The 27,165-nt window shown below is 41.4% G+C and overlaps 1 protein-coding gene across 7 annotated transcripts in view; it reads left to right on the top strand.

The window, feature by feature from the left end:
* The first annotated feature begins 2,584 nt into the window (after positions 1-2,584).
* Positions 2,585-27,165, top strand: part of pcloa (piccolo presynaptic cytomatrix protein a) — a 57,144-nt gene continuing 32,563 nt past the window's right edge. For 3 of the 7 annotated variants that reach the window (XM_017302720.2, XM_017302719.2, XM_008400622.3), the window contains exons 1-4: positions 7,390-7,957; positions 11,058-11,988; positions 14,820-15,812; positions 24,404-24,607. In XM_017302720.2, coding sequence (XP_017158209.2) covers positions 7,746-7,957; positions 11,058-11,988; positions 14,820-15,812; positions 24,404-24,607 — 2,340 coding nt within the window. In that variant the 5' untranslated portion in view covers positions 7,390-7,745. Of the gene's footprint in view, positions 3,074-7,384; positions 7,958-11,057; positions 11,989-14,819; positions 15,813-24,403; positions 24,608-24,635; positions 26,873-27,165 lie in introns of those variants that run through there. The other 4 variants (XM_081603995.1, XM_008400623.3, XM_017302721.2 and 1 more) reach the window with 4 other exon arrangements.

Genomic DNA, 27,165 nt, shown 5'->3' with positions numbered 1-27,165 from the left:
ACTTTATTGAAGCTGCATCAGGACTTGGACAGTTATCTCTGGGCCCCATGGAGACGGCAGGCGTGGAAGTATTTTATGTAACACCCCCCCCGTCATGTGCTGGGTTTCTTTGCACGGTTGATTTTGTCGTCACTCTGACTCATCTGTGTTTAGTCCGCCTACACTCGAGGGACTTGCCCCCCCGCCTCGTTGTAGAAAAAAGTGGCGATGCTCCGGTCTGTGACGCACTGTGTTGACAACAGGTGTGAGCTGTTCTGAATTCACGAACACTGAGGGAGAATATATGGCTTAATTGGCCGTGAAAGCAGCATCGCTTTAACGTTTTGTCTCACTCCTCTCTTTCTGAAATGGGACCTTTCTCCCTTGGGCACTGCTTCTCTTCTAATGATGAATCAGCATTTGGATACTGAATGAGTCAGCGAGACGCCGTGAATGGAACAAACACACGGAGGAAAACACTTTCTGTGTCACTGGCGAGCCACGATTTTAGGACATTTCCGCTTGTGCAGGAGAAATGAAGAGGTCGCGGAATAAATGGCACAACTGGACACTTGATTGTGACTCGACACAAATGACAATCAGAGTGGCCGAGAACATTGTCACGAAATGCATGCACGATAAATAAGAGTGTTAATTTTAACCCTTTCATGCATAGTGGTCACTGCAGTGGACAGCTATCAAAAAGGCCATTTTCTTGTGCTTCTTGTGGATTTTTATGTTATAAATGCACCCAGGCCACTGAAGTGGACACTAATACATCATAAAAATACACTATCAACTACTGGCCGTCAGCTGCAAATGCAAGAAATTATTTTTGCTAAATCCAATATGGCCGACAGACAAAAAAGCATGCCAATCGACCCTGTCCCTCCTTCTACTGTAGACAACTCTTGCAGGTAAGAAATAAAATATTGTGACATCAGATAATCCCTAGAGAACAATACTACTTATGTATTTTTCAAATAACAACTTTGTGTTAGAAGAAATTACAATTGATTACCTAAAAAAAACATAAAATAATTTTTTTTGTTTTTTTTTTTTACAATTTTTTTTTATGCCTTAAAAAAAATTTTTGAAAAAAAAATCCTGACACAAAGTATCATAATTCATGCATGAAAGGGTTAATGGAATATTTTTCTTTTGTGCACTGTACTATTGTACTTGTTGAAATTCAATTACCGATAACTTTCAACACTGTGCCAAGGTACATATGGAATGCTCTGGAAACATTTTTGTACCCTTCTCCTGACTGTTACTTTACGAAAATGAGCTCTTATTGATCTTTGATAACCTCTCTGTGAGATATGGTTTTGAATGATGCCGAGCTTTACTCCAAGTTAATCAGGTTCTCTATAACAGGTGGCAGGGAGTAAGTTAAGAATTTAAACATTAAATTAGCTTTTAGCAAAGCATTAGTTTAAGCGTGCCTACACTTAGGCAACCAGGTTATTGCGCCTTTTTTATTTTCACTTTCTCCTCTGAGAGGGATAAGTTGCACTCATTTATCCTCAAGGTGATTTTTGTGTAATTTTGCATTTGAAAACGTGTTTCTATTCTGAAAAAGACTGCTTTCTCTAATGGTCCCAGAGAATTGTTTGTTTTTTTTCCTTTGGCATCTCCTTAGAGCAAAACACACAAATTAAAGGTAAATTCACAGATATTCCTTTTTTCTGACTGACACAACACTGAGTCAATGCAAGAAGGTGCACAAAGAATAAGCATGCACTTCAGCACAGACTAGGCGCCAAGGAAACACTACGATAATTGAATAGTGCCAAGTGTTGCCTCGTCACCATAGCTGCTTTAAATGTATGCACCAAGCAGCCCGTCCTGTTGCTACATCAATCACAAAGCTGCACTCTTGGCTTTGGAGATTTGGCCTCCAGACAACAACCAGCAAATCCTATTAAGAGTCCTTCTACACCACAAAGTACCCGTCCCCTTGCCCTTCAGCTGAGAATCATAAAGTTGTCTTTAAATAATTCCTGCACACACTGGCTCACAAACGTAGAAAAGCATCTCGGCGTCTGAGTGACGACACGTGGCTCGGGTTAAATATTTTAAGTGTGTTTTGTGCTTCCGTTGTGAGTTTTCATCAAGCGCATTTTCGGCCATGAACGTCTCAAGCAGATCTCGTCTCGAGCCTTTCAGCAGCTCGGTGCCGTTTCTCTGCGCTTCTGCAGCTTTGAGTTTGTTTGAAACAAAGGGACTTATGTAAGTCCTTCACTGTTTGGAGAGTCGCAATCAGATGTCTCTGTGCGTCCTCGGGGAGCGAGGAATGTTATTCACGCAGTTTGTTTTGTGGCAAGAAACCGGCTGCTCTTGCACAGAAAAATGAAAAAGAAAAGATGTTTGTCCCACTTCTTTAAACATGCAAAGTGTTAATGTTCTCTCTACAGCTGTGTGGCTACCACATGCCATTGGCTTCTGTTTTTGTTTCTGTTGTTTTTGCTGCTTTTAATGGGATCACCAGATGGTGGTGCAATGTTTGCCCTGGTCGCCCGAGACGAATTTACTCTCTGCGAGAATTTCTCTCCTTTGTTTTGCCGTTTGATTCTCAGTCTGACCCTTTTCTGTGACTGCGAGCTCCGGCTGGACAACTCGCACATTGCACTGTGTGAAAACAGCTTACAGGGCAAAGCAAAGTGACTGATTGGCCTATCTCTCAGAAGAAAAGAGGATTAGAGAGGCGGTTTTAAGTCTGCGCACGGGTGCACCCTCATTGGACTAAGTGTGTGTGTGTGTGGGTGACTAAGTGTGTGTGTGTGCTCGCAGCAGGTGCACCCAGGTACATCTACCGAGAGCATATGCGGAAAGCGAGGCAAAGTGAGGGAAGCAAGAGGAACCTCAGTGACTTTAAAAGAACTCTTTATCCCCAGTGACTCAACAGACAGAAGGAAACTTCCCCTTTGGACAACATTAGCCGGGATGCTAATGAGGATAAGTGAGGCTCAGCCCTAATGTAAGAGAAATTAAACATCACTTGCAAGAATACTGTCGCCTGGGAACCGCCTCCCCTCGTTGTCACTCTTTGAATTAAAGGATGCAAACAAGGACCCACTCCACACAGCAGGTATGCAACCTTCTCTTTTTTTGTTGAATTGGAAAAAGGGCTGGATTAGGATGCTAAAACTCTCGGGGGAAGAGTCGAGTAGATTGTTTAGAACACAATATCACGAGGGGCAAATGACTCTTATAACACCTGCAAGTGAATTCTCCAGAGTCCCAGTAAAGGGTCTGTTAGGGTTTGTTTTTGAAGCTTGGTTAGTTTTCTACTTTTATTTGGCCCGTTCTCTAGAGAGAGAGAAAAACAGAGCCTGCTTTTGTTAGTCTCTTGCCTCATGAGTATTCATATTTAATGGGCCCAGTCTGTGTTATCTGGTTACCAGACTCAAGTTACACCAGTGAGCTCCTCAAGCACACACATCTCTAAAACACTGGAGAATCCAGGAATATGGCTCATCATAATACACAATTCAGAAGTTGATCATGTATTCCTTAACATGTCAAGTTTGAAGATGTACTTTCGCTGAACTTGACATAGACGTACATCATCAAATAGATATAGGAATGAATAATTTAACCTCCCAAAAGTGCTACTAGAATCATATCTACATCGCTTTCTAACTATGCTAATATCATTTTTAAAATGTGTTTGGCCCCTTTATTAGCTTTCCTGTAGCTTCTTTATGTTTTTGGCCACACAACAAATTTCAATATCAGAAAATGGCATAAGTAAATACAAAATGTAGTTTTGTACATTTGAGAAAAACTTATCCAAACCAGTCTTTTTGATGATTTACCATACAAATCTTATGCCTATTAATGCGACTCCATCAAGTGTTTTGATATGCTGCAGTATGACGTCTTAATGTTTTCTGAACGGGTCGTTGTTGAAAAGGAGAATTCATTCTCAATCAATTGACCTGCTTGAATAAAGGTTAAATGAAATAAATAGATGTAATTCTTGATAAGTGGAAACAAGTAATTTGCGTTGCTGCAGGGGGAATTTTGCATAATTGTTTTAATTTAGATGGATTGACACAAACCTTTAGGTCGCTTTATCCCAAACCATTTGGAATATTTTTATAATCCTCGCCCGGCAGATGTCGGTGACTTTTCTTTTTTCTTTTTTGTAGAAGTGTGTCGACCTCCCAGTTCATCTCCAACCGCGTCAAAACATCAAAGTTAGAATATGAAGCATTGCTGCAACATACCTTTCCATTGGTCAGTTTACTGCATAAGAATATGGAATTAAGTCCCTCACAAGCACATCCTCCCAGCATTAGTTTTTGTTTGTCTTCATGTGTTATAAACAATTAACATCAAGCACTTATCAAAATGATTTAGCAACATGCTTTGTTTACACTCGCACAAAGCACTACAATGACACCCCAATATCAAAACCATACAGAAGATAACAATCCGAGCCTGTAGAGTGGACAATTACGATATACCAGCTGATTTCAAATTGAGCACTGAAGCTGCTTTTAATACTTTTGGCCACAAGATGTCACTACAGAGGACTGCGTTGGGAAACCTTCCAGAAATGAACCCTTTTGTTCTCCCTAATTTAAGCTTCAACGCTTCAGAACACATAATTAATAAAATATCGGTTTAGGTTTCTGTATTACTCTTGAGGTTTTGATGGAGTTAGAACTTGTGTTCTAACTCCGTCTTCTTTTATGTAGTAACCGGTGATTTTCCCCTCAGCTCTTGCGTTCAGACTTTGCCCCAGCTGCTCTGCTTCTGTTGATTAGTCTCACCTGCGCCTTGTTTTGCTAATCGCCTCTTAAAGAAGTCAGTCACTTTCCGTACCTCCTCCTCAGATTTATCCATTAGCTCCTACGTGGCTTTCTGAAAAGTTTGCTTTAGCCTGGCGACGTCTAAAATCTCTCGATTCTCAGTAATATTTGAGTTAAAGGTAATTTCACAATTATGCATCCACTACAATACATGACAGCTTGTAGTCGTAATGTGGAACAAGTGACGTGAATACAGTACTCTCAATATAACCTAACTACATGTGATGAGCTGATGCAGGTAAACACTTTTTCAACATTCCATTGAAAAAGGTTATTGTTAGTTTAATGCATAGAAAATAGCAGTCTAACCATAACACTAATTTAGTTTTTTTTTTAAAAATATATATATTTAGCTTTACATGAGAATTTTGCATAAGTCTGAACTTGCAGTAATCATATAGCTCGGTTTGAACACACTTCTATTTATGTTTTGTCTTTGGAAGGGCGTTCTTGCTTTTTATGAGTGGATATCTGTGTCGTGTGAACGTGGGGGGCGCGTGCACACGAGAAGAGCATCCATACATGGGCTGCTTGTCCGCCCTCACAGAACAGAATATTAGAAAACGCTCTACAAAAAGAGAGATCGTTACGCTACCATCATTTATCACTGAAGACGGTCACGAAAACGCGGGCCTACACATGCAGATACACTGTGGGGTATAGAAGGAAAAATGCGAAGGAGATGACTGACTGTAAAAAAGATTAGTCATGCCTTTGCATGAGAAGGTCAAGGAGATGGAGGTGGGATGAGAACATTTTCTCTTTTTTTAATTGATTAAAAAAGAAAAAATGGCAAAAGAATGAAATAAAAGTATGAAGGATTCTGGAAAGCTTAGAAATGTTATGGTCATCATTATATCTATTTATCTATCTACTCCGTGTTATGGCAATTTGTGGAAAAGCCCAAGAATTGAAGTCGGAGAACATATAATTGCGCATGGATACAGATTGGTAGAGTTAAATAACATCCCCTTGGATCTGAAAAGACAAAAACATGGCTACCTATTTTCAGGGCCTGGTTGTGATCTAAATATGCAATAAGTCTCCGAACGACCTCCGGCGCTGCATTGGAAGCGCCACAACAAAAATAATTCACAAGGACGCCGTGGTTATCACAAGCTAGAGATACGATGCAGTGATTGCGAGATATCCAGGCATCACACTTTTGGTTCCTGTCATCGCATCTAAAATTGAGTTCAAATGATCTATACTGTCACAAGCTCGTACTTCCTTTCCAGGTGCCTTGGGCGGGGGGGCTGTGAGTTTGTTCCAATGAGGACACATCTGCCCAACAGCTCCTACGGAGCAACACAGCAAATGAGCACTTGCTGTCGTACTGCTACACTTCCTGTTGATGTAGAGCACAGCCGACAGGTTTTAATATCCTCGATGCTGTGTCTGCCTCCTGCTTGTGCATATTCCCACAGCAGTAGGCCTAAATAAATATGCTTTAGGTCTGATTTGTGCCACCCGGGATGATGACTGGTTACGAGTTCGCGTCGGCGTCTAAACTGGGTTGTCTTTTTGAAGATGGGGATGTTCTGGAGCCTATGAGACCGGTTGATCCTTTGCGGCGCTCCTTCACGTAACCCGAGCCATCACATCTTCATGAAAGAGAGAAGAGGAGAGAAAGAGGCCACCGTTGCGTGTCAACGAGTGAAAACTGATTTCCTCACAGATTTCTGCCGATATACAACAGCATATTTATTTATCTAACAGAAAGGCTATGGAGATAATAGCTGCGTACTGAAAATGGATTATTCAACCTGAGTCATCTGTTTGCAGATGTCTTATCTGTGTTTCTGAATATTTCATGATGGCAGACTCCACTAAAATTAGATTAGCATGTTTTTAAATCATGATGTCTGATGTTGTTGTTTTTCTTCTTTTTTTCCTTTTTTTTTAATGTGCAATCACACAACTATGATCATCTTAGGCTCTCCCAGAGGCCCTGGTTTCTTGACCCCAAACTGATATTTGCATTTGCTCTCCGCTGACTGAACATGACACAGTTGTATTGTATTTTGAGCATTGTGACTTTTTGTTTGTTTGTTTTGTTTAATTCTCTCTCTGGATTTCATAGTCAACCTAAATGTAGCAGTGATGGTCGCCTTTAAGCACATTTTCCTTCACTGATGTCTTAGGATCACTTGCGAGGTGGAGCATGCGTGGTTGGTCAGGATACGTTTGGAGAACCTGCGTTAAGTTAACTGGAGTTCTTCAGTGAAGAGCGGAAGTTGTTTTTTCAACTTAAAGCACGTAATGTTGACTAATAAAATACATTTCCACTGTGGATAAATATAAAAGCACTGCAAAAAAAAATCTTACCTATAATTTATGTAACACCTCGTTTGTCAAAAATATAATAATAATAATAATAATGAATAATATTATTTTGTGTTGGTAATATCATTAGAAAACTGAAGTTAAAACAGAATGTAATTCAATTAGGATGGAATAAAATAAAACAGTTGAATATTACTGAAAATTTCAGGCAATAAAATGCAGGGTTTTTTTTATTTCAAAGCATTTGGATTAAAACGTTAAAATTTTTGTTGGTCAAGGCAGGTGTGAATTTATTAACGATAATGACGAAAATAATGCTAGGGGGAAAAAAATACAATAAGTATTTTATTTTGTAATCGTATTCCGGAAGTCGCTTAGTGGTTATGAGCAGTAGTAAAACGAAGACCCCCCTCACGGAAAACTGGCAACTGTGGTTTGAAGCTGGAGAGATGCGAGCTACAGAAAAACAACGAGAAACGAAGGAAATGGAGAAGCGCGACTGGACAGGGAAATAACTGCAGAAATCTAAACAATCCGTCATGCTTCGATACTCGAAGGATCACCGTCTTCGAAGATAATTAATAAAAAAAAAAGGAAAAAAAAAGACGGGTGTCGGATTGATCTGAGAACTGGGGGGAACGGGAGGGGTCGATCATGGGGAACGAAGCGAGCCTGGAAGGAGGCGAAGGGCCCCCGTCTGGTCTGCCGGAGGGGATGGCACCTGACGGAAAGGGCGGCTTCGTCCGGATCTCCGATGGCACTCCGGTCAACCTGAGCGAGCTGAGCGAGGATGAGAGGAAGCAACTGGCCGCGGCGATGTCAAGGGCGCAGGGCAGGCAACCTGGAGCTCCGGCAGCTGCACGAAGGCAGGGATTTCAAACGGCATCATTCAATGCACTCCAAATATCTAAACCGGACCAAGCGTTTTGTGTGTGAGAGGCCTGAGCGGATGTCTCTCTCTCTCTCTCTGTGTGTGTGTGTGTGTGTGTGTGTGTGTGTGTGGTTGTTAAGAAATATGCAATAAGGAGGCGGAGAGTCCCATTTACACCCATTTCAACGCCGCGAATCGCACAAGAAACCCCAGTTTGTTCCTAGAGTTCATTGTTAGGAGGAGTGATGGGAGTCTCAGATTAAAAATTTTTTTTTTTAATGGTTGAATCCACAAAATTGGCTGTAAAGTGGGCAAAGTTGCAGCTCGTGGCGGTGTAAATGAATACACTCGAGTCACCGGAATGGTCCGATTCGATCGGTCGTTCTGCGTGAAATCAGTGAGGAGACACACCTCCAGTAGCCTATTTGTGAGAAATGGTCGAAATGCCTGCTGGGTAAGGAAATTTGTCGTGCCCAATGTTTTTTTTTTCTTTTCTTCTTCTTCTTCTTCTTTTATATTTGCATTTTGAACATCTTAACAATTAACTACATATATATGCAGCCATTATTTGCATATATCGTGAATACGTTTATATTTATCTTAGTACGTTGATACTAAAAAAAAAAAAAAACTGCAAAATTTTGTTAGTGGTATTTACAATGAAGTCATTCAGCCAGAAGATGCATCTCTGTGCGTACCGGATGAAGTAATGGGCCTCTGTGCTAACTGTCTCCAACTGGGGGGGAAAAATGTTATTTATATCCGAGCTAGAGGTTGGGGGGAGGGGTGCATCAATATTAATATGACTATAAATAGAACAGGGACATTAATTTGTTTTATTTTGATTGCGTTTCCCCAGATGAATTCTGTGTTGCTGTTTTATTCGTACCGAATCTCTGCTACATCTCCTGCCGTCTAGGAAACAGGCTTGGCGCTGTCCCTGGTGCTGAAAATATTCACTGCGGCGCTTTTTTTACGCCAATTATTGTTTCGTCGACAGAGCCTGCCCAAGGTTTTATGAGGTCCCAAGCAGAATTTCATTGTAGGGCCACCACATAACATTTGAGCCCATTTATAATGTCCATGTTTTATCATTTTTCTTGTCTGTTATTATTTTGTAATTCTGCTGTTTTGTATTTTTGCCTTCTGAGGTGATGTGAATAATGCTGCATTTACATGCCAAACACAGAAACAAAAAGCTCACATACATCTGGTTACATCAAATTAGGCGTAAGGCAATTGATTTGAATTATTTTTAGTAATTAGTAAAGACACTTGGTAGCATGTTTGTCTTACAAATGATTTCAGACTTGGCTTAGACGTGCACTTTAAAGACCTCATGGCAATCCAGACTCAAGCCTTGTGAAGAAAATTCAGCTTATTTAATCAGAGGTGAACATCATTTGTTAAGTGTAGACCATTTGGTTTAATGATTTACGTTGCCCCTGAGCCTGTGCACACTCGTGTGTGTATTTGTGAAAAGGACTAATTGTCATGGTAATGTTACACAAAGTACATTTTAATTCTGTGCAATGATTCTCAAAACAACCTGCAAGTAAAAGCTTCCCGATTCGTTGATTTTCATTAAGTGCCTGTGTGCGTCTAGCAAACATTTTAAATTAAGTTGGCAAACGACAGTCGCTCTGACTTGCATCCAGATAGTCTTCTTATAATATACACATTTTCAAAGACTGAACAAAGCTGAAGTATTAAATGAGTCTGACATTTTGAAACAAGATGACCTTAATTTACCACAGACCATTTTCTTATAGTCATTACACAGACACGTCATAGTCATCAAATTAAAAACATTTCTGGGTAATTCTCTGAAAATTCAGTGTTCCTTTTCATTAACCCGGTAGATTGTACAGTGTTCTTTACTTAGTAATTTACTACTGCCATAGTAACCAGTGTACTGTTATACTTAACAAAGCCTTTAAATACTGTTTTAATTCACGATCTCCATATAATATAAGAAATCCCGTATCTCTGGTTACCTGTGCAGGGTTGCATATTAAATGTATTTGCAATGGATATTTAATTAAACTATTAGTATGATTAATTTAATATTTCACAGAATTTAGGTGTTTCATGTTGAATTGAATGCTCCAGGGATGTTGAATGTGTACAAGTATTAAACTTGGCCTAAGGATAATGATTTGTGTAGATAACCTGCAACTGGTCATTCTTTCGGTCAGTGGACTCTCAGAGCTAGGAGGGAACCTGAACACGCCCAAAGTTCACTCACCATTCTGACCAGCCCTCCTTTGTTCGGCTGCTACCCTTTACAGTACCATATTACTCAGGCGTGCTATGAAAACAATCAGATATTATATTCATTGCAACATTAAACTTTTACTGCCAGAGAACATTATTTAATTGCACCACAGCATCCAAGGACCTTCACTGCAGCAGAAACCAGTGCAAGTGTGTGTCATAAACATGCACCATCACGCTTTAATCAATGACAGCCAATTGGTCCATTAGCTTCCACTGATGCACTTCTCTAAAGTTCCACTGCATTCAGTGTTCAGGTTGGGTTCACAGGCCCCGTCGCTTTGTCCTAACATGCAGGCTACAGCCGACCGCTTCTCAGTCTCTGTCCACTATCCACACTCCATGTCGTTCACCAGTATTTGTGTTTCTGTCAGCTGTTCGTTCTCTAAAACCTTTTCGAGGCCTTGCGAGAACAAGTGGATTTATATTTGTAGCTGAGTGATTTTTTTTTTTTTGGATGCAAAAATCATTCAGCTATTTTTTTTTTTCCTTTGAATGTTTTAAAGATTGTTAGCCCTTTTCATTTTATTGCACTACTTTGTGTTGTGAATCCTAGTGAGTTTAAAGTCAGAGGTTTTAATGTTGGGTGTAGTTTCAGAGGCTGGGACTTGTTGTCATGGTGAGTGTGAATGAGTCAGCAGAAACGGACATGGCATCCTTTTAATGAAGTTTAAATGTTAAATGTTGTAAAGTCAGATATGAAATTTAACCAGCAGCACTATCGACCTGTTTTAGTTGTGTGTTGCTTGCAATTCTTTTATTGGGTTCTTTTACTTGTAAATATAACAAGGATCGTTTTGTTTCTATTTTTTTTTCAGACCTTCAGAATCTGATGCTCACCAGCAGGTAGGAGCCTCCAGGGGCCCTGCAGGCCTAAGTAAGAGTCGAACCGTAGACGCCTTCAACCAGGGTCCACCTGGCAGGCCCACACCAGGCCGCAGCCCCTCGTCCTTAAGCCTCTTTGAATCCAGATTCCGGCAGGAGCCAAAAGGCCCAGAGACTAAATCGTCCGGCATGTTTGGCTCCAGCTTCCTCAGCGGGGCCAATCCCCTCAGCGCCGTGTCGTCAATGACGTCCTCCATCACATCTATGGGCGACGCCGTCAACATTCCCAAGTTTGGACTGTTCGGGGACGAGGAGGAGGGCGATGCGACGGCAAAAGTGGAAAACAAGCAGGGGGGGAAGCCACCGGGGAAGGGTCCCCAGCAGGGTCAGGGACCAAAGGGGCCACAGCAGGCAGGACCCCCAAAGCCAGGTCAAGGCCCCCCTGGACAGGCACCGAGGCAAGGTCAGGGTGCACCCGGTCAGGGACCTAAATCAGGTCCTCCAGGGCAAGGACCACCTGGTCAGGGGCCGAAATCTGGTCAAGGTCCTCCTGGCCCAGGACCAAGGCAAAGTCAGGGGCCCAAATCAGATCAAGGACCCCCTGGTCAGGCCCCCAGGCAAGGTCAAGGGCAGCCGGCACCTAGACCGGATCAGGGTGGAGCTCAGCAGCAAAAAGGTGGCCCACCACAACAAGGACCTGGAAAACCTGGACCAAAAGTTCAAGGGCAGCCAAGCCCCATGCCAGCAAAGGGTCCAGGGGCCCCAAGGCTGCAGGCAGCTGGAAAGCCTGCAAGTGGACTCTGTCCGCTGTGTAAAACCACCCAGCTCAACACCGGATCTAAGGAGCCACCCAATTACAACACCTGCACTGAGTGCAAGAACCAGGTCTGCAGCCTGTGCGGCTTCAGCCCACCAGACTCAGCGGTAAGACCCCGACAGCTTCTGTCTTTTGCTGTAGTTGTATTTTTCTTAAAATTAAAGTAAATAAATAAAATTCAAATGGTTAATCACGTCCTAACCAATGAGCTGAAGTGAGATAACTTTATGATTTTTGTCTACAAGTACAGCTAGGAGCTTTCCAGTTCTCAAAAGGTCACAGATAATACCGCCACAGATTTCATAATGGATTATACACAAGGAGTGAGCGATGCCACGCATGTAGAAAAGGCAATGATTTTATTCTGGCATTTCTTTGAAAAAAACAAAAAACATTAATCATGCACTGACATTGCTGTTTGCATTACATGCTAAACGGCAAAGATAAGACACCCAAAAAAGCACAAAATGTATCTTTTTGATTCAAGCTTCATCAGATTATGAATCATATTTATTTGCCAATATTGAGCGAACAAACAAGGAATCTGACTGGTTTTCAATCGCTCACAGTGTTGAAACAAAAAGAAGCAAAACTTTGAGGAAAGATGATGAATATAAAGGAAGAATATGCACACATATCTGCAGTCATTTTTTTATTATAGTCATCATTGTTAGAAAATACCTAGTTAGAAAATAATGTAAAAAGAAAACGATAAAAAATACGTATGAAGAACACACACGCACACACAAACATTGACCAGAAACTGGAATTTGAATATGTTTCCTTATTTATCTCTGCTTCAAATGTTAAACACCTGAAAGTGTGTGTAATTTGGCTCTTTGAGTTTTCTGACAGGTTAGAAATATTTTTTACACATGAAGGGCAAAAATCTTTAATTTATTTTTTATGTCCAAATTGATATCTCAGTTGTGGAACTAGTGACACGTATTTTTTTCTTTTTTCTTTTTTTGAAGTGTTGGGGGTGGGGGGAATCAGATTCAGTCAGACCTCAAAGAAAAAAATGAATTCAGTAAGAGCAAGAAAGAAAAAACCAGACTAGCGCATATCTAATAAATGCTGCGAATTGTACAAACGGATCATTCAAATAAACACTGGTTATGATGCTCCAGTATGTCCAGTATGTCGGTCCTCCCTGATCCAAAAGAGGACATGTCGCTTACAAGAGCAACACACATGATCTGGGAAGCAGAGTGACCATATGGACTTGGGGAATGTTGATCAAGGTGACTCATATCATGGCCACAGGAAGGAACTCTGCCAGCGAGTGACGACATTCACTCACACATGAACTGTAAATGCTGGTTGGTCAGGAGTTAAACCTACTTTTGTAGAACTATTCTTTAAGAAATTCTTCTGTGTGGATCAACAAGGACATTCTTTTTTCTTTTTTGCCTTTTAAGATGTCAAACACACCAACATACGAGTAGCAAATAGGTATGCACACATTGTTCTTTTTTCTAGATGGTGATCAAACCGTCAACAGCTGGCTCTTTCAACGCTGTGCTTGGCACGCTGTGGAAACCAAAAGAGATGGCCAAACACTAAACAAAAGGCTCTGGCCTCCATTCTTTTTTTTTTTTCCGAGACAGGTGTTTGGTTCCGTAACGGTAAACTCTATGAAAGCCAACCACTTTAGCGCTAATATTTACTAGAACACAACCAACTGCTGATTAATTATGGAACTGTTGCAAATTTTGGATTATGTGTTTTAAAGATGGAAATTGGTTGCCCAGCAACGGAATCAAGCGTTATTGGAAACGGCCATTTTGTAAGTGAGCTGTTTATAAAGCGCTTTTTCGCCAGGTGGAATGTCACATAAAGATTTAGAGTGAAAACGAAACACAGAAAAATAGACAAAACGGATGGGAAGCAATAAAAGTCAATAAACATTAATTGGGAGTTTGTAACTCGTTATCTAAATGCCTGCTTAAAAAATATCTTCAACTGAGATTAATCAGGGTAAGGAGAATATTAGGGAATTCCACAATTTAAAGACGTTACGAGTTCAAATGAGCAATCACCTCGTATCCTAAAATGAGTTTTTGGGACCACAAGTGGTAGCTTTCTGGCTGACCTTCAAAACGTGTTGTTCAAGGAATTTTATGACCACAAACATCAGTGTGACAAGCCTGTAGACGTTTAAGTTATGTTGTGGTTCGTTTCTTGGGGACCGGGATGGTGATGGAGGGAACCTCACACAGCTCCAGAGACTTGTTAAATCTGAAGATGTGGGCGAGTTGGTCAGCGCCGGCTTTCAGGCAGAATCAGGAAAGCTTTCCTGGTCTTGTAATGCCGAAAAAGCCTGTTTACACCTTTCTCAGTGCAGGCAGGAAGTCATAGAGGGGTGGGGGAGTGGAGAGAGTTGCGAAGTTGTTGGTATAAGGGTCCATGTAATCACATCTCTATCCCACTTAAATCAATGCAAGCAGTGGTTGCTGCTTGCTTCGATTTAAGTAGGATAGAGATGCCATGGATTGGATTTAAAACTTGCAGAAGAAGCTGTCGAGGTCTTCAGCCAATCGTGGAGCGAGATTGTCGCAGCGTGTAGTGATCGCTACAACATCGCTACCTACAAGCTCCTCCACACTGCAGCAGGGTTGATAGCTGAGAAGCTGTTCTTTAGAAAAGATGTATGAATAGGTTTGCAAGGCACTGTGTAAACATGAAGACACACCACTTCCTCTCACAGCAGTTTTTAAAAATGTGATTCAATTATATCTAACTTGTCATGGTTACATGCTATACACCAGACCTTCTATATATGAGGGTTATGGTGCTTGACGCAGCTGTCCCAGGTTTTGATTCCTGATCCTGTGCAATTGGTGTGTCGCTCTTCCTGCCCATTGTCTTGTCAAGCTACTAATGAACAATGGTCACAAAAACCACAACATCTGACTTGTCTTCTTTTCATTTGCAGGGTAAAGAGTGGCTTTGCCTGAACTGTCAGATGCAGCGAGCAATGGGAGGCATGGATCCTCCTGGCATGTCAAAGCCCATGCAAGGCTCTGGCCCACCCTCGCCTCAGCGAGGCGGCAAGCCCGGAAAGCTGCTGATAAAGCAGCAGAGCACCTCCGACCAAGGGCTGACGCCGCCAACGACACCAAGGCAGAAATCCCCAGGTTCCTCATCTCCTGGACCCCTTTCTCCAGGCTCCTCATTGGCAGGGTCGCCCAAGATTGACCCCAAAACAGGGCGTCCGATTCAGCAGAGGTCCAGCCCTCAGCAGTCCCCAGCTAAAGCCAAACAAGAATCGAGTTTCTTTGGGGGTTTGGGCGGCATCAGCTTAGGAGGGCTGACGGATTCGGCTAAACCCCCCGCGGCAGCCGCGCAAGCGTCGGAATCGGTTACGGGGAAACTATTCAGTGGATTTGGTGGACTGATGGAGTCATCGAAGCCTCCCACACAGGCTGCGCCAAAACAAGAAGAATCCATGGCTGGAAAGCTGTTTGGGGGTCTGGGAGGGCTGACGGAGTCAGCGAAGCCTCCTGCCGCTGCATCTCAAATGTTCAGCTTCGGTTCATCGCTTCTGAGCTCAGCCACCACTCTTGTCTCTGGAGAGGAAACCAAAGCACCCGAGTCTCCGCCAGGGTCACCCGACTCTGGACCAGGTTCTCCTCCTGACTCTCCTTTCTCTGCACCCGGGTCTCCACCGGACTCCGACTCCGCTCCGGACACCCCGCCTGCCGGGTCCAGAGAGCCCCCCAGACGCGCAGCCGCAGAGCAGGAAGAGAAGTCCACAGCGGCTGAGTCTGCTCAGTCTGAAACTTCAGTTGCCAAGGGAAACTGCCCTCTCTGTAACTTGGAGCTCAACGTTGGATCATCAGACGCCCCCAACTACAGTGTGTGCACCGAGTGCAAGAAGAACGTGTGCAATCTGTGTGGATTTAATCCTAATCCTCATTTAGGCGAGGTAGGAAAGCTATTTATTGCTGAAGTACTTTCCATCTTAACTACGCCTTTTGCTTTTAAAACAAAGTACATATTCTTGTTGTTTTTCTATGTTGTTGGTTGTAGACATGCCAGACCTTTGGGTATTTCATGAAAATTGCCCACTACACTTTTAATCAGGATATTGTGATTACCTAAGTACATTGTTATTCTTCAACATTTGCATATCTATTCAATAATTTAATGCACTGCATCTACACCTTATTAATTTTGGGCTTTTAATAATCGTTTTGAATCGCTTTTAATAGGTTAGGATGATTATTCAACTAAAAACGTAAACATTTTCAAAACTAAAACTGAATTTACTCCAAGATTATGCACACAGGCTCAGAAATGTATACTCCAGGTTTAATTTTATAACATGTACATGTGTGTTGACGGGCAGTGATCACAGTTAATCATTTGAGTTTGGTAACTGGCAGGATGTGGTTGCTGCTTGCTTCGATTTATTTTTGTCTTTAGGTAATCTGCTGCATATTTATAGCTCTCCTGGATTTCTTCCGTAACGGGAAGTAGAACTAAAATGGAATTAAAACCGTTACTATTTCCATCCAACCTTCGTTTTTTTTACCTTTTAAAATTAGGTTGTTTAGCTTGTCTTTGTCAAACCAACCTGGTACTTGAAAATATCACGCATATCTCTTTGAAACTGACATAAAAATCTTTAATTTGTTGGGTAATCTGCCATTGATAATTAAATTTTTTCAGGCATTTTAGAAAATTCTGCAATATGGAATATTATTAAATTAATCTAATTTGAATTCTTTATACAAAAAAATTCAGAAAATTTTCAAAAGTAATCACAGGCTATAATCTTTCCATTATAAGACTTATTTTCGTCAAATACCTGACACATTTATTGATACTCAAACTGTTTTTCATTTCATTTGCTTCATTAGTTTCTGCAAATGTTTAATACCTGCAATGCAACTTTCCGGTTTGCTGGACATTAAAGGCCTATTATTCCAGCTCACTGCTGCAGAACCGAATCAAACAACGGACAACAAAGTCTCCAAGACAACCTTTAGATTCTTGTTTCATTGCCAGCACATGATCTGAGTGACAGAAAAATGTTTTCTGTTCAAGCATCACAAGTGTAAACCTGTGATGTTTCCTAAACTCTGCTGCCGTGTGCAGTAGGGAGTTTAGGGAAAACCGAGGACCTAGCCTGGAAATTTGACGAAGGGTGTGAGCAGCACTTACACTAGTTTGACTGACAGCAGTAAGGCTCTGATTTTATTTTTATTTGTATTTTTTTCCCCCCAGGAATGATCTGTCTGATATTATGCCATCGGGACACAGTTGCAGTTTTAACAAAATAAGATTAAGATTGGGCATTTTGAGAACAAACATGGCGTAAAAACAATGGACCATCAGTGGAAAACATTCTGATGCCTGCTGTTAAGCATGGCTGGGTATCTGTGATGCTGAGGGCCAGTTTCTCTTCCAAAGACCCGGGGGCCTCCAAAAAGGTCCAGCACTTTATTTAGGTGTACTTCAGCGTGGAATATTTAAGACTAGTTTTTAAAAATATACATATATCTACTTAAACGTAGACAGTTCATCTTATTGAACCCTTACCCGTACCGTGTCATTTTCACTTTGAGCTCAGAGGATATTTTGCTTTGCCGTCACAGAAGAATCTTTTATGTCACAAACTGTATTTACGACGTTTATTCCTCACAAGTCAACTCTGTTCAGATCGGTTAACTCCAGATTTGCATCCAGACTTCATAAAGCCATCTAGTGTCCGTTCACCTATGACACAGCTGAACCTCTAGGTGCCTTTTTAAATCCAACTTGGGGTGAAAAACAATGAACAGCATACAGAATGTTCTGCACACAAGACTTTCGTTGAGCCATCTAACCCCCCACGTAGTGTGTGTCACGTCTGTGTCACTCGCTGTCGTCACGTCAGCTGCCAGCAAAGGTTGACTCGCTGACGCATGTGAGGGCGTGGCTGTGGGTACATGTGCTGTTCCAAGAATAGGAGCCAGGATATTTAACTGCTGGGGGAGGGGGGTTTGTAAGTGAAACTGTGGAGCACTGAATTGGACGCGTGACTGGAGACACCTCACCTGATGTAGGTGTGATGTTTTAAGTGGCTGCGTTGTCAGCATGCGTCGGGTATATATGCTTCATGTTGTCTTTTTGTTGAGATAAATTACGGTGAGTGCGCGTGCATATCGCCACGTGGGGGGTCGGGGGGTAATCTGGATTTCCTTAAAAGATTTAAAGGGCAGCAGGATGTTTTTCATCTCCTCTCAGGCTTCATTGTCTTCTTGTCTAAATCCCCAACAACGCAACTCGAACAGGCCAACAGCACATTTGATTTTGATTCTCTGATATTTTTGTCACTTCACACTGTTATATCCTTTTTTTTGTTGTTTATCTGTGAGCTATCATTTTAGTTATTTCTGTGCTTCTTACTGCCATCTATTTTCGTCCTTCTCTTCTTCCCCCACCGTCTCGCCGTTTCTGTTTTTGATGTAAGGGGATTTCTGTAAAAGTATGCCTGGCGCTGAGCAACAATGTTCCTCCAGATCAGACTTCATGTCATGTTGGCCTTTTCAGTAACGAGAGCGCCTGTTGGAAGAGCCTTGCGTAAGACGGGAGTGGCACGACTTTGCTAACAAGCACAAATCAAAGAGTTGGAGTGTTTCATCTCGTCTCACCATCAGCAAGAAAATCTACAGCTACGCTTCGGTTTTCATCAGACGGCGGTCTCACTGCCACCGCCTTGAAAACCCGATGTTTTAAAGCCGGGACAGGGACAGGGACAGGGACAGGGATGTTTGGTTGGACATTAATAATTGACCAACTCGACTGCAGGTTTTACATATGGATTTCAAAATGCCATACATCATGATGTGCACTCTTGAGAAGGGGGGCATGACATAAAGGAAGAATAAATCATGGGAATGAACTTCCCATCATTGCTACTCGAGTTTTGCCCTGAAGATTTGGAAAGATTTAGTACATTTCTACCACTGAAATTTAGTCACAGAAATAATAGTTAAATTTTTTTTTCCTAATTGCCAATATCACAATTGACACCCCTAAAACATGTTTAATTTGATCATTATTGAGGAAGTTTAATGGGGTAAAAATGTGGGTAAAGTTGGACACCTCTGTCGTATTCTTGTCTTCAAAGGAAAGGAAACAAAAGTAAGTTTATCTTTAAAAAAATAAGGGGATTTCTAGAAGAAGAAAAAAGCTGCTCCCTAAACCTTCCCATGTGGAGACAGAGATAAATATATATATATATATATATATATATATATATATATATTTCAAAAATAAATTTAGACAAACAAAGCCATGTTTCTATCCATTTTACTGGAAGATCTAAAAAATTACTTTGTCTTCCTCCTTCTCGTTATTCTGCGATCACGTCCACAGTTTCTCCCGTTCTGAACTCCCCACAATCTGCACTGGCAGATAAAGACCAACGATACACACACCGGGCTTTCATCACCAACTTGCCATTCATTAGTCTTCTAATCGTTAATACGTCCGCTTTGTTTTGTGTATCACCTAACAGGCCGGTCTTTAGGTAGATCTGTTGCTGTTTATGTATTTTTTTAAATTTTTTATCTGTATTCACTCCATGCAGTGTTCACGGCTCTCACCATCACTTGGCCTAGAGCCTGATGTGTGCAAAAATAGTAACAGCCACAAAAGAGATCCACTAAAGCAGGAGAGGGGGAGAACACGAGGGACTAGAGGGCTGCCCCCTCCCATTATCTTCTGTCGTATCTCCTCCTTTAACAGTGTCATTCTGTGGGGATCATAATTTTATGATTTGAAATGGGGAACATGTTAGTCTTTTTGGGATTCTTTTAGTTGAATTAATTAACTAATTTGGAAGGTGCAGTGCAAGCAAATAAAAAGTATATCCCTCTTGCAAAAGTGTTCATACCTCTTAAAGTGGGATTGTTTTCTAATGTTAACACTACAAATTTCAATATATTTTAATGTCACATAAACAGAAAGTATTATATGGTTCTAAAGCTGAAGGAAAACGATGCATTATTTTAAAAAAAACTAAAATATGTGTAAAAAGAAATCCGAAAAGTGCTGCACTGTGCCTTTGTGTTCTTCTCAGCTGAGCAAACACTTTAGAAAAACACTGGATGTTGCCATTTTAATTACAAGTCATATGAGGTATGCCTCTATCATTTTTGCACATCTGAAGATAGCAACGTTTACCCAGGGATCTTTGAAAAACGGCAAGAACGCACTCAGACTGGATGCACACGGCATTAAAAATAATGGGAAGTTTTGTTTTTGTCTAATATTCCAAAGGCAATATAGTTTACATTCTGCGCCCTCTTAATGTATTCGACCCTTTTAGATGGACTTTTACCTGATTTGAAATGTAATTGTCACGGAAACGGATGGGGGCCTTTAGAGGGGAACGGGAGTGAAAGATGATTGCTTTTTGCAACTGATGTCATCACGGTATTCAACAATATCACAGTTGTGTGTAAAGCTTTCTTTTAGTATGCATAACATATTCTAAAAATACCTCAAATGTGAACATTTTAATGGGGGTATGAATACTTTTGCAAGGCACCGCATCGTTTTTTTCAGGTTTAGCAAGTGGCGATTTGGACAGTTAGCCCTCCACAAGGATTTTGCCTCATCCCCTGTCTAATTTACTAATTTCTGCCTGCTTTGGCCAGAGCCATATTTTAGCTACTGAGCATTTTGTGCCAAGGAGAATGGCTGGAGGGGTGAGGTGGGGGGGCGCGAAGCATCCAGCGTGCCAGCACTGAGCTTTCATCAGAGACTGGAGGACAGGCAGGCAGAACCTCACTGAGACTTGAAAACCCACACATTCTGGCACCGGCCTCATCTTGTTAGTACAGGCTGTTACATCCTGACTGCCGCTGCTCTCTCTTTCACTCCCCCCCCCCACCTAATCACATACTGGCTGTTTTTTTTTTAATTTGTTCAGATGATATATGGAGAAACCAACAAAACAGCTTGGAATAAGCAAAAGGTTTAACTGCAAATAATTCTTTATGCGCGAAGCATGAAACTAAAGTCCAGTATATTTTTGGAGAGTTATAAGATGTGATCTTTTATATTTAGCGGATTCATTGAAACACTTGCATACCAGTGGAATTTTGTTGTGCGGTGGCATGAGGAGCACAAACTAAACAACGTCCCGACGTAGAAATCATAAGAACAGGCCAGAGGAGAGGAGAGACAATAAGCTACTGTGACAAAAAAAAAAGAAAAGAAAAAGGGAGCCTGAGTGGACGAAGGGGGGGAGTGGGAAGGCGGCGTCATAAAAGATACGGGTATCACCCGCTGCAGCTGTAAGGAGTACAGAGCATGACAACCTGACTGTTGTAATTTGTCTGAGCGCTCGTGACTCATATCTGTGAGTCACTTACACTGCATTTATTGGTAAAAATTTACTGTCTGGCAAAAATCATTTCGTGAACATGAACCATAAGATTGCTAAAAAATTTTTTTTTTTTAAAATACGATGGAGGTGTGCAAGGCAGCTTCTTGGCGCTTGGAATCACTTTTTGATCAGAGACAGAGATGTCACTTCTTCAATAAAGCTCGAACAATATCTGTTATATTGAAATGTTGCCTAGTTACCGGTGTCGGGAGCCAGAGCTAGCGTTGCGCCGAGACGTTTCTTTGGCTTTTTGTCTGCTGTTTGATTTCTAAGAGTTAAATGATCTTCGTTTTTGTCTCTTATTTATTTAGGATGAAATATATTCTATTCCTTATTTAGTTTCTTTTTTCAAATAAGAAATATTTGGTGTATAATAGTAAAAGAGGACCCATCTGATCTCAGCCCACTGAACCAGGCAGTGTCAACTACATCAATAGGCAAAGATCTTTTTTGGCTCACAAAGGAGCTGAGGCTGTAATGTTCCACCAGCAGCTTGATGCATTATAATTAAGATGGAAACTCATCAGTGAGAAGAAGGGCAACAACATTCAGACTTTAATTTTATCGAAAGCTTTAGGGTTTAAAAGTGAATGAAATCATGTCGGATAAAATTCTTCTAACACTGTTCTTTTATATAAAAAAAAAGGAAAGCATACTTATTGCTGGATCTGACAGAGTTTCACAATACAATATGCATGTCAGTTTTTATCACAATCTGTAGTATTTTGAGTTTCATTTTTCCCAAACTTGCATTTCTGTCCTGTTTGGTTGACGTGATTGTTTTCTGTGTTCCCTAATTTACTCAACACCTTCCACCAGTCCCTCAGCTTCCTGCGTTACCCAGTTGTTTCTCATCTGCTAATTAACTCACCTTTTTTAGAATTCCAGGAATCCATCTCCCTGTCTAAAGGAGTTATTTGGTTTTCTCATTCAATGCAAGATCCTCTTTTATTGCCGCCAGCCTGTTTTGTTGCTTTCATGAGTTCAGTTACAATTAAATTTTATTCTCATCATGCACCTCGAGCCGTCAATTTGCTGTTGTGGCCTCAAAATAAAATTAGCGAAACTCATAATGGTGTGAAAATTATTTTTCTGTTCTTAATAAGTGCATTATATGGAAGCCCATTTCTGCCATGAAAAAAAAAAAAAAAAAGACCAACAGGAAGTCATAATGTCGACTTTCAAACTCATAATTTTGACTTTCAAAGTTATAATTTAATATAATTGAATCTCATAACTATGACTTTGACAGTCAAAATTATGACTTCCTGTTAGTTTTTTATTTTTTCTTTCATGGCGGAAATGGGCTTCCATACATGCACTACATATATTGGAGAAATTAAAACTAACATGAGTCCAAAGAAAGGCGAAGGTTGTCACAGGCCTTAAAAAAGTACTTGACCCAATCTATCACAACATACTGTTTCATAAATTAGAACAGTACGGCATCAGATGATTGGTGCTTAGATTGGTGCTGAAACTAGTTATTCTGTATATAAATATGGATTTTGTATAGCCTTTGTTGACAGACTTAGTGAATGGATTAGTAAGATGACTTAATAGAAGCAAATTATCACTAATTGTCAAAAAAAAAAGTATTGACTCATGGAGTGATGTCCATTCTGCTGAGTAAGTTATGAAATCTCCATCGATTTTGTGTGTGTTGCATTTATACATGTTCAGTTTTTTTTTGTTTTTGTTTTTTTTTATCAGCCTTGCCTTTTCTTTGGTGAAAAGTTGAAAGGAATCTATTTCTGTGTGGAGGCTGCAGTTGGCTCAGTTCCCCTCAGTAGCTCTAAGAGAGACAGTGACCGAGGGGAATGGGTAGGAAGACGTTCCCATTGAAATTTCTCGATAACGTCAGTGATGACAGGCTCTGAGGAGGCTGGAGCTCACTAACAGCCGGAGTGAGTATTTCTATCTGCAGCCATATCTCTCTCTACCTTTCAGTGCCTGCTCTTTCTAGTCATCTCGCTGAAACCCCCCCGCATCATGGTTCTGTGTCAGGAAGCAGTGCATCTCTATGTGCCTTCCCATGCTCTTATTAGAGAAATCCACATGCAGGTGTGTTAATCATTCCAAGGCATGGGCTACAACATGGCGGTTCATGCCTTATTTAATCAAGCTGAGCTGCTGCTAAATTCCCCCCTCTGTCATCGTCTTCCACCTCCCTCCTGTCTTGCTGTTTCTCCAGCTCTCCATGCGCAGAGATGGGCTGCGTGACTCTGAAATTCATTTTTAGCACTAAATCCTGTCGGGGTAGGTTATAGAAGGATGTTGGCACACTTGGCAAACTGTGAACCGAGGTATTTGTCTGCGCCTCGCATCTACTCAAGAATATGTCGAGAGTGTGCGAGTCTGTGCTATTTTTTGATCTCCAGTCTCACCGTATTGATTGCTTATCATTTTTCCGCCTTAGCAAAGCAGCATGGGACATTGCATACCAACAATAGATCCACTTCTTGAATAAAAGCACACAGGAGGGCATTCAGTTTACGTAAAGCATCTTCCGCTAGAGTACTGTTTTACAGCAAACACATGGGGATAGATAACACTAATAAAACAGTTGCAGCATGACAACACTGCTATAAAGGCACTTTGCACCAGGTGATTTCGAAGAGGGATTTGTAGCCACCTATTGTACTTTGCATAAATAGCAAAATGTGTATCATTAGAACAAGAGTCAGGACTTTGACTGCAATTTTTTCAGTTCTCCTGCCAGCTTACAGTTTACACATGCGCACAGTCAGAAAAATTCAATGAGATTTTATGTTGTGTTTTTCAGATGAAATGTGTTGATGCTGAGTGTATTTTTGCTTACGTTTACATTTACAAATATTGGCATGTTTCTAATTTGTTTTTCCTAGTGAGGCTATTGGCATAAAATTCACAGCAAATGTTGGACACAAATCCCCAAAATATGACAAAAAAAGCCCATCAATTATCTGAAACTCTGGTGAAATAAGTGATGGAAAATTATTGAACACATTTACAAAAATGTATGAAATACTTAACATAAAAGCATTTTTTTTTTTGCTAATGATAACTTTGAACATGAGAAACTTGTCATTGTTAAACAGATCTGGAGGCTTTGTATTTACTGAATACTTGTCATCGTGTTTGTCTTGCAGAAGGAATGGCTTTGCCTGAACTGTCAGACTCAAAAAGCAATGTCAGGCCAGCTGGGAGACGTCCCACCACCATCCACGGCGTCCCCAAAGAAGCAAGAACCCGCTCCGCCCCCCGACCCCTCCGCCACCCCAGTTCCTGCTGCTGTAGATAGCAAACCTGTAGCTGAACCAATAGATCCAACCCCACCTGCTGCCGAGATCAAGGTAGCAAATGCATCCACACCAGTTTCACCTGAACACACACACACTCCTGTAGAGGCCGTCCCTCAGGAAACGCCTGATTCAGAAGAACTGATAACGCGCTCATTAGCAGATGAATCACCGTCTGATCAGCAGCTTTTAAATTCGGAGAGTTTAGCTGAGATAAACTCAGAAATCCCACCTGTTGAAGACAAACCGCTCAGTTCTGAGAACATAGCAGAACTGAGCACAGTGCTACCTGACACTAACCAACAAACACAGAGCGCAAATGTCAGTGAAATTCTAGCAGCTGAGGAACAACGGAGTAGCTGTGAGAAAGCGCCAGAGAATCATCCTCAGTCTGACGCACAGGTTCTTAATGTTGAACTGCAAACACAGTGTGGAGCTGCCGGTCAAATCCCAGCAGTCCAGCAACAAGATAGCATTGACATTAGGGCAGAGGGTCTGTCTGTAACTGTTGAAGATGAAACACAAAGCCAATCGGCAAATGCTGTTTTAGGTAACACAGCTGACTCTGTCAAGGTAGAAACTGGGTTGGATGCCGAGACTGCTCAAAGCGAGGGTGCAGCTCCTGCACAAGATCATAAAATCGTGGAGTCGACACCTGAGAAGCTCCCAGAAGCGACAGTTGAGCCAGCTGCTTCGGTGATCCATGATACAGTCACTGAGGAGACTTCACCTCCAGTAAATCCAGACTCGACTGCGACCGACGAAAACGAAGAGAAAATATGTGGCGTTTCAACTGACGAACCCCAAAATATGCCAGAGCTAACTCTATCAGACGCAACATTAGAGATCGACAAACGAGACATCACTGGAGAATCTGGGGCAGACACTGTTGCAGCAGTTGTTTCTAATGATGTTACTGCAGATAATATGTCAGCATCAGAGGTCATAACCTCTGTAAACCCTGCTGCCAAAGTCGATGCAATTGACAACACAGGGGAAGCATTGCGAGCAACACCAGCAAACGATACAGAATTAGAGATTTCTTCAGTCATTGAAGATAAACATTCTCCTGAAGTGTTAGAGGAAGTTGGTCAGGAAGCTGAAACAAAAAAACAGGCTACAGATAAAGAAGAGGAGCCAGATTTGGTATATGTCTCTCCTGTTGCAGCTCCATTAGAGAAAGAAACTAAAGTTCAAGAGAAAGCAAATATGGAGTACGCCAGTGAAACGAAAGACTCTGAGAAAATTATTGACGACAAGAAAATTGCTCTGGATAAAACACCTGAGAAAGATAATGAACTAGTGGGAGTTGACGCTGAAGTAAAAGTAGGCACAGCAGAACCAGCAGAGGTAAAATCAGAGAAGGGGAAATCATTAAAAGAGGAGGGAATTACAAAAGAAACAGTTGATGACCAAAAAGTTCTCAGAAAACATGATGATGAAGCATGCTTAATTGGGGCAGTCAGCAACAATGCTGAAAATATTCTAACGGAGAAAGAAAAGGAGGTAGAAAAGGAAAGTGCTGCAGCAGTAACTGTCCCAGAGGAGATGCCAAAAGAGGATGCTCAGATAAATAAAGTTATACAGCAAGAAACTGAGTCTGAGGCTATTGAAGGAAGCCCTGTTGAGATGACGGCGTCGTTACAGAAATCTGAAGAAAAAGAAGACTCTCCTGCAGTAGCAGAGGCTGTACCACAGACAAGAAAACAAAGCCTGGCGGATAGCACTTTAGAGATGGATGAACAGTCTGACAAAGCAGCGGTTATCTCTGATCCACCATCTGTCGAATCAAGACGGCAAAAAGCGAATGCTGTTGAGGTGCCAGTTAAAAGTGTACAACCTGTGCTAGCCTCAGCCAATAACATCGAAACAACAAAAGCCGGCGATAAAACCTGTGAGGAGGAAGACTGTGCGGGTGAGGCAGAGGCTGGGTTGAGTGCCACAGAATATCAAAATGACTCTGAGGAAGTTGTTGAGCCATCAGTCAAGGATAGGGAGGCAGAAACTGACAAGAAAGAGGATGAGTCACAGGCTGTCGTTGGCAGCCTGCAGGAAGCTATTTCAGTATCTGAAGCAAGTGCAGTGTGTGACAAAGATTGCAATACAGTGTTTGATGTAGAAGTGAGCTCCACTTCAGAGAAGCGTGAAGCTTCAGACCATGTGCCTGCTGTAGTACCTTCAATCCCATTAGCAGAATCTGAAATCCAGTCTGTAGTTAGTGAGCACGATGCCGGTTTGAAGGAGGAAAGCGGGGAGGAGCAAATGGATGCACAAACTAAGCCTGTGGAAAAGCATGGCAATGACGATGCAGTTCCTGAGGTGACCGTAATGTCTAGTGAGCGTAGCGGTAGATCCTTAAACCATTGTATATTTCTGCTGTATTTTCTAAATTGGGTGTAGAAACTAATAGCATATAGAAAATGGAAATAGTTGTCGGTGTTTAATTATAGTTGAAAGTAGCTAAAGTCTTTCAAACATAGTCAAATGTATTTGTAATACGTTGTAGAACATGTGCTTTAATATAGTCAACCAAATGGTTTTATGTTGACTAAAAAAAAATGTTGCAACTTTTCATTACTGTATGGAAGAAAAAGCCGTCCCCGCACAAGAAT

This window comes from Poecilia reticulata, chromosome 23, assembly GCF_904066995.2.
Source record: "Poecilia reticulata chromosome 23, P_reticulata-male-v2, whole genome shotgun sequence".
Lineage (NCBI taxonomy): Eukaryota > Metazoa > Chordata > Actinopteri > Cyprinodontiformes > Poeciliidae > Poecilia > Poecilia reticulata.
The sequence above is the reverse complement of the archived record's forward strand: the minus strand, read 5'-3'. Positions and strand labels throughout refer to the sequence as shown.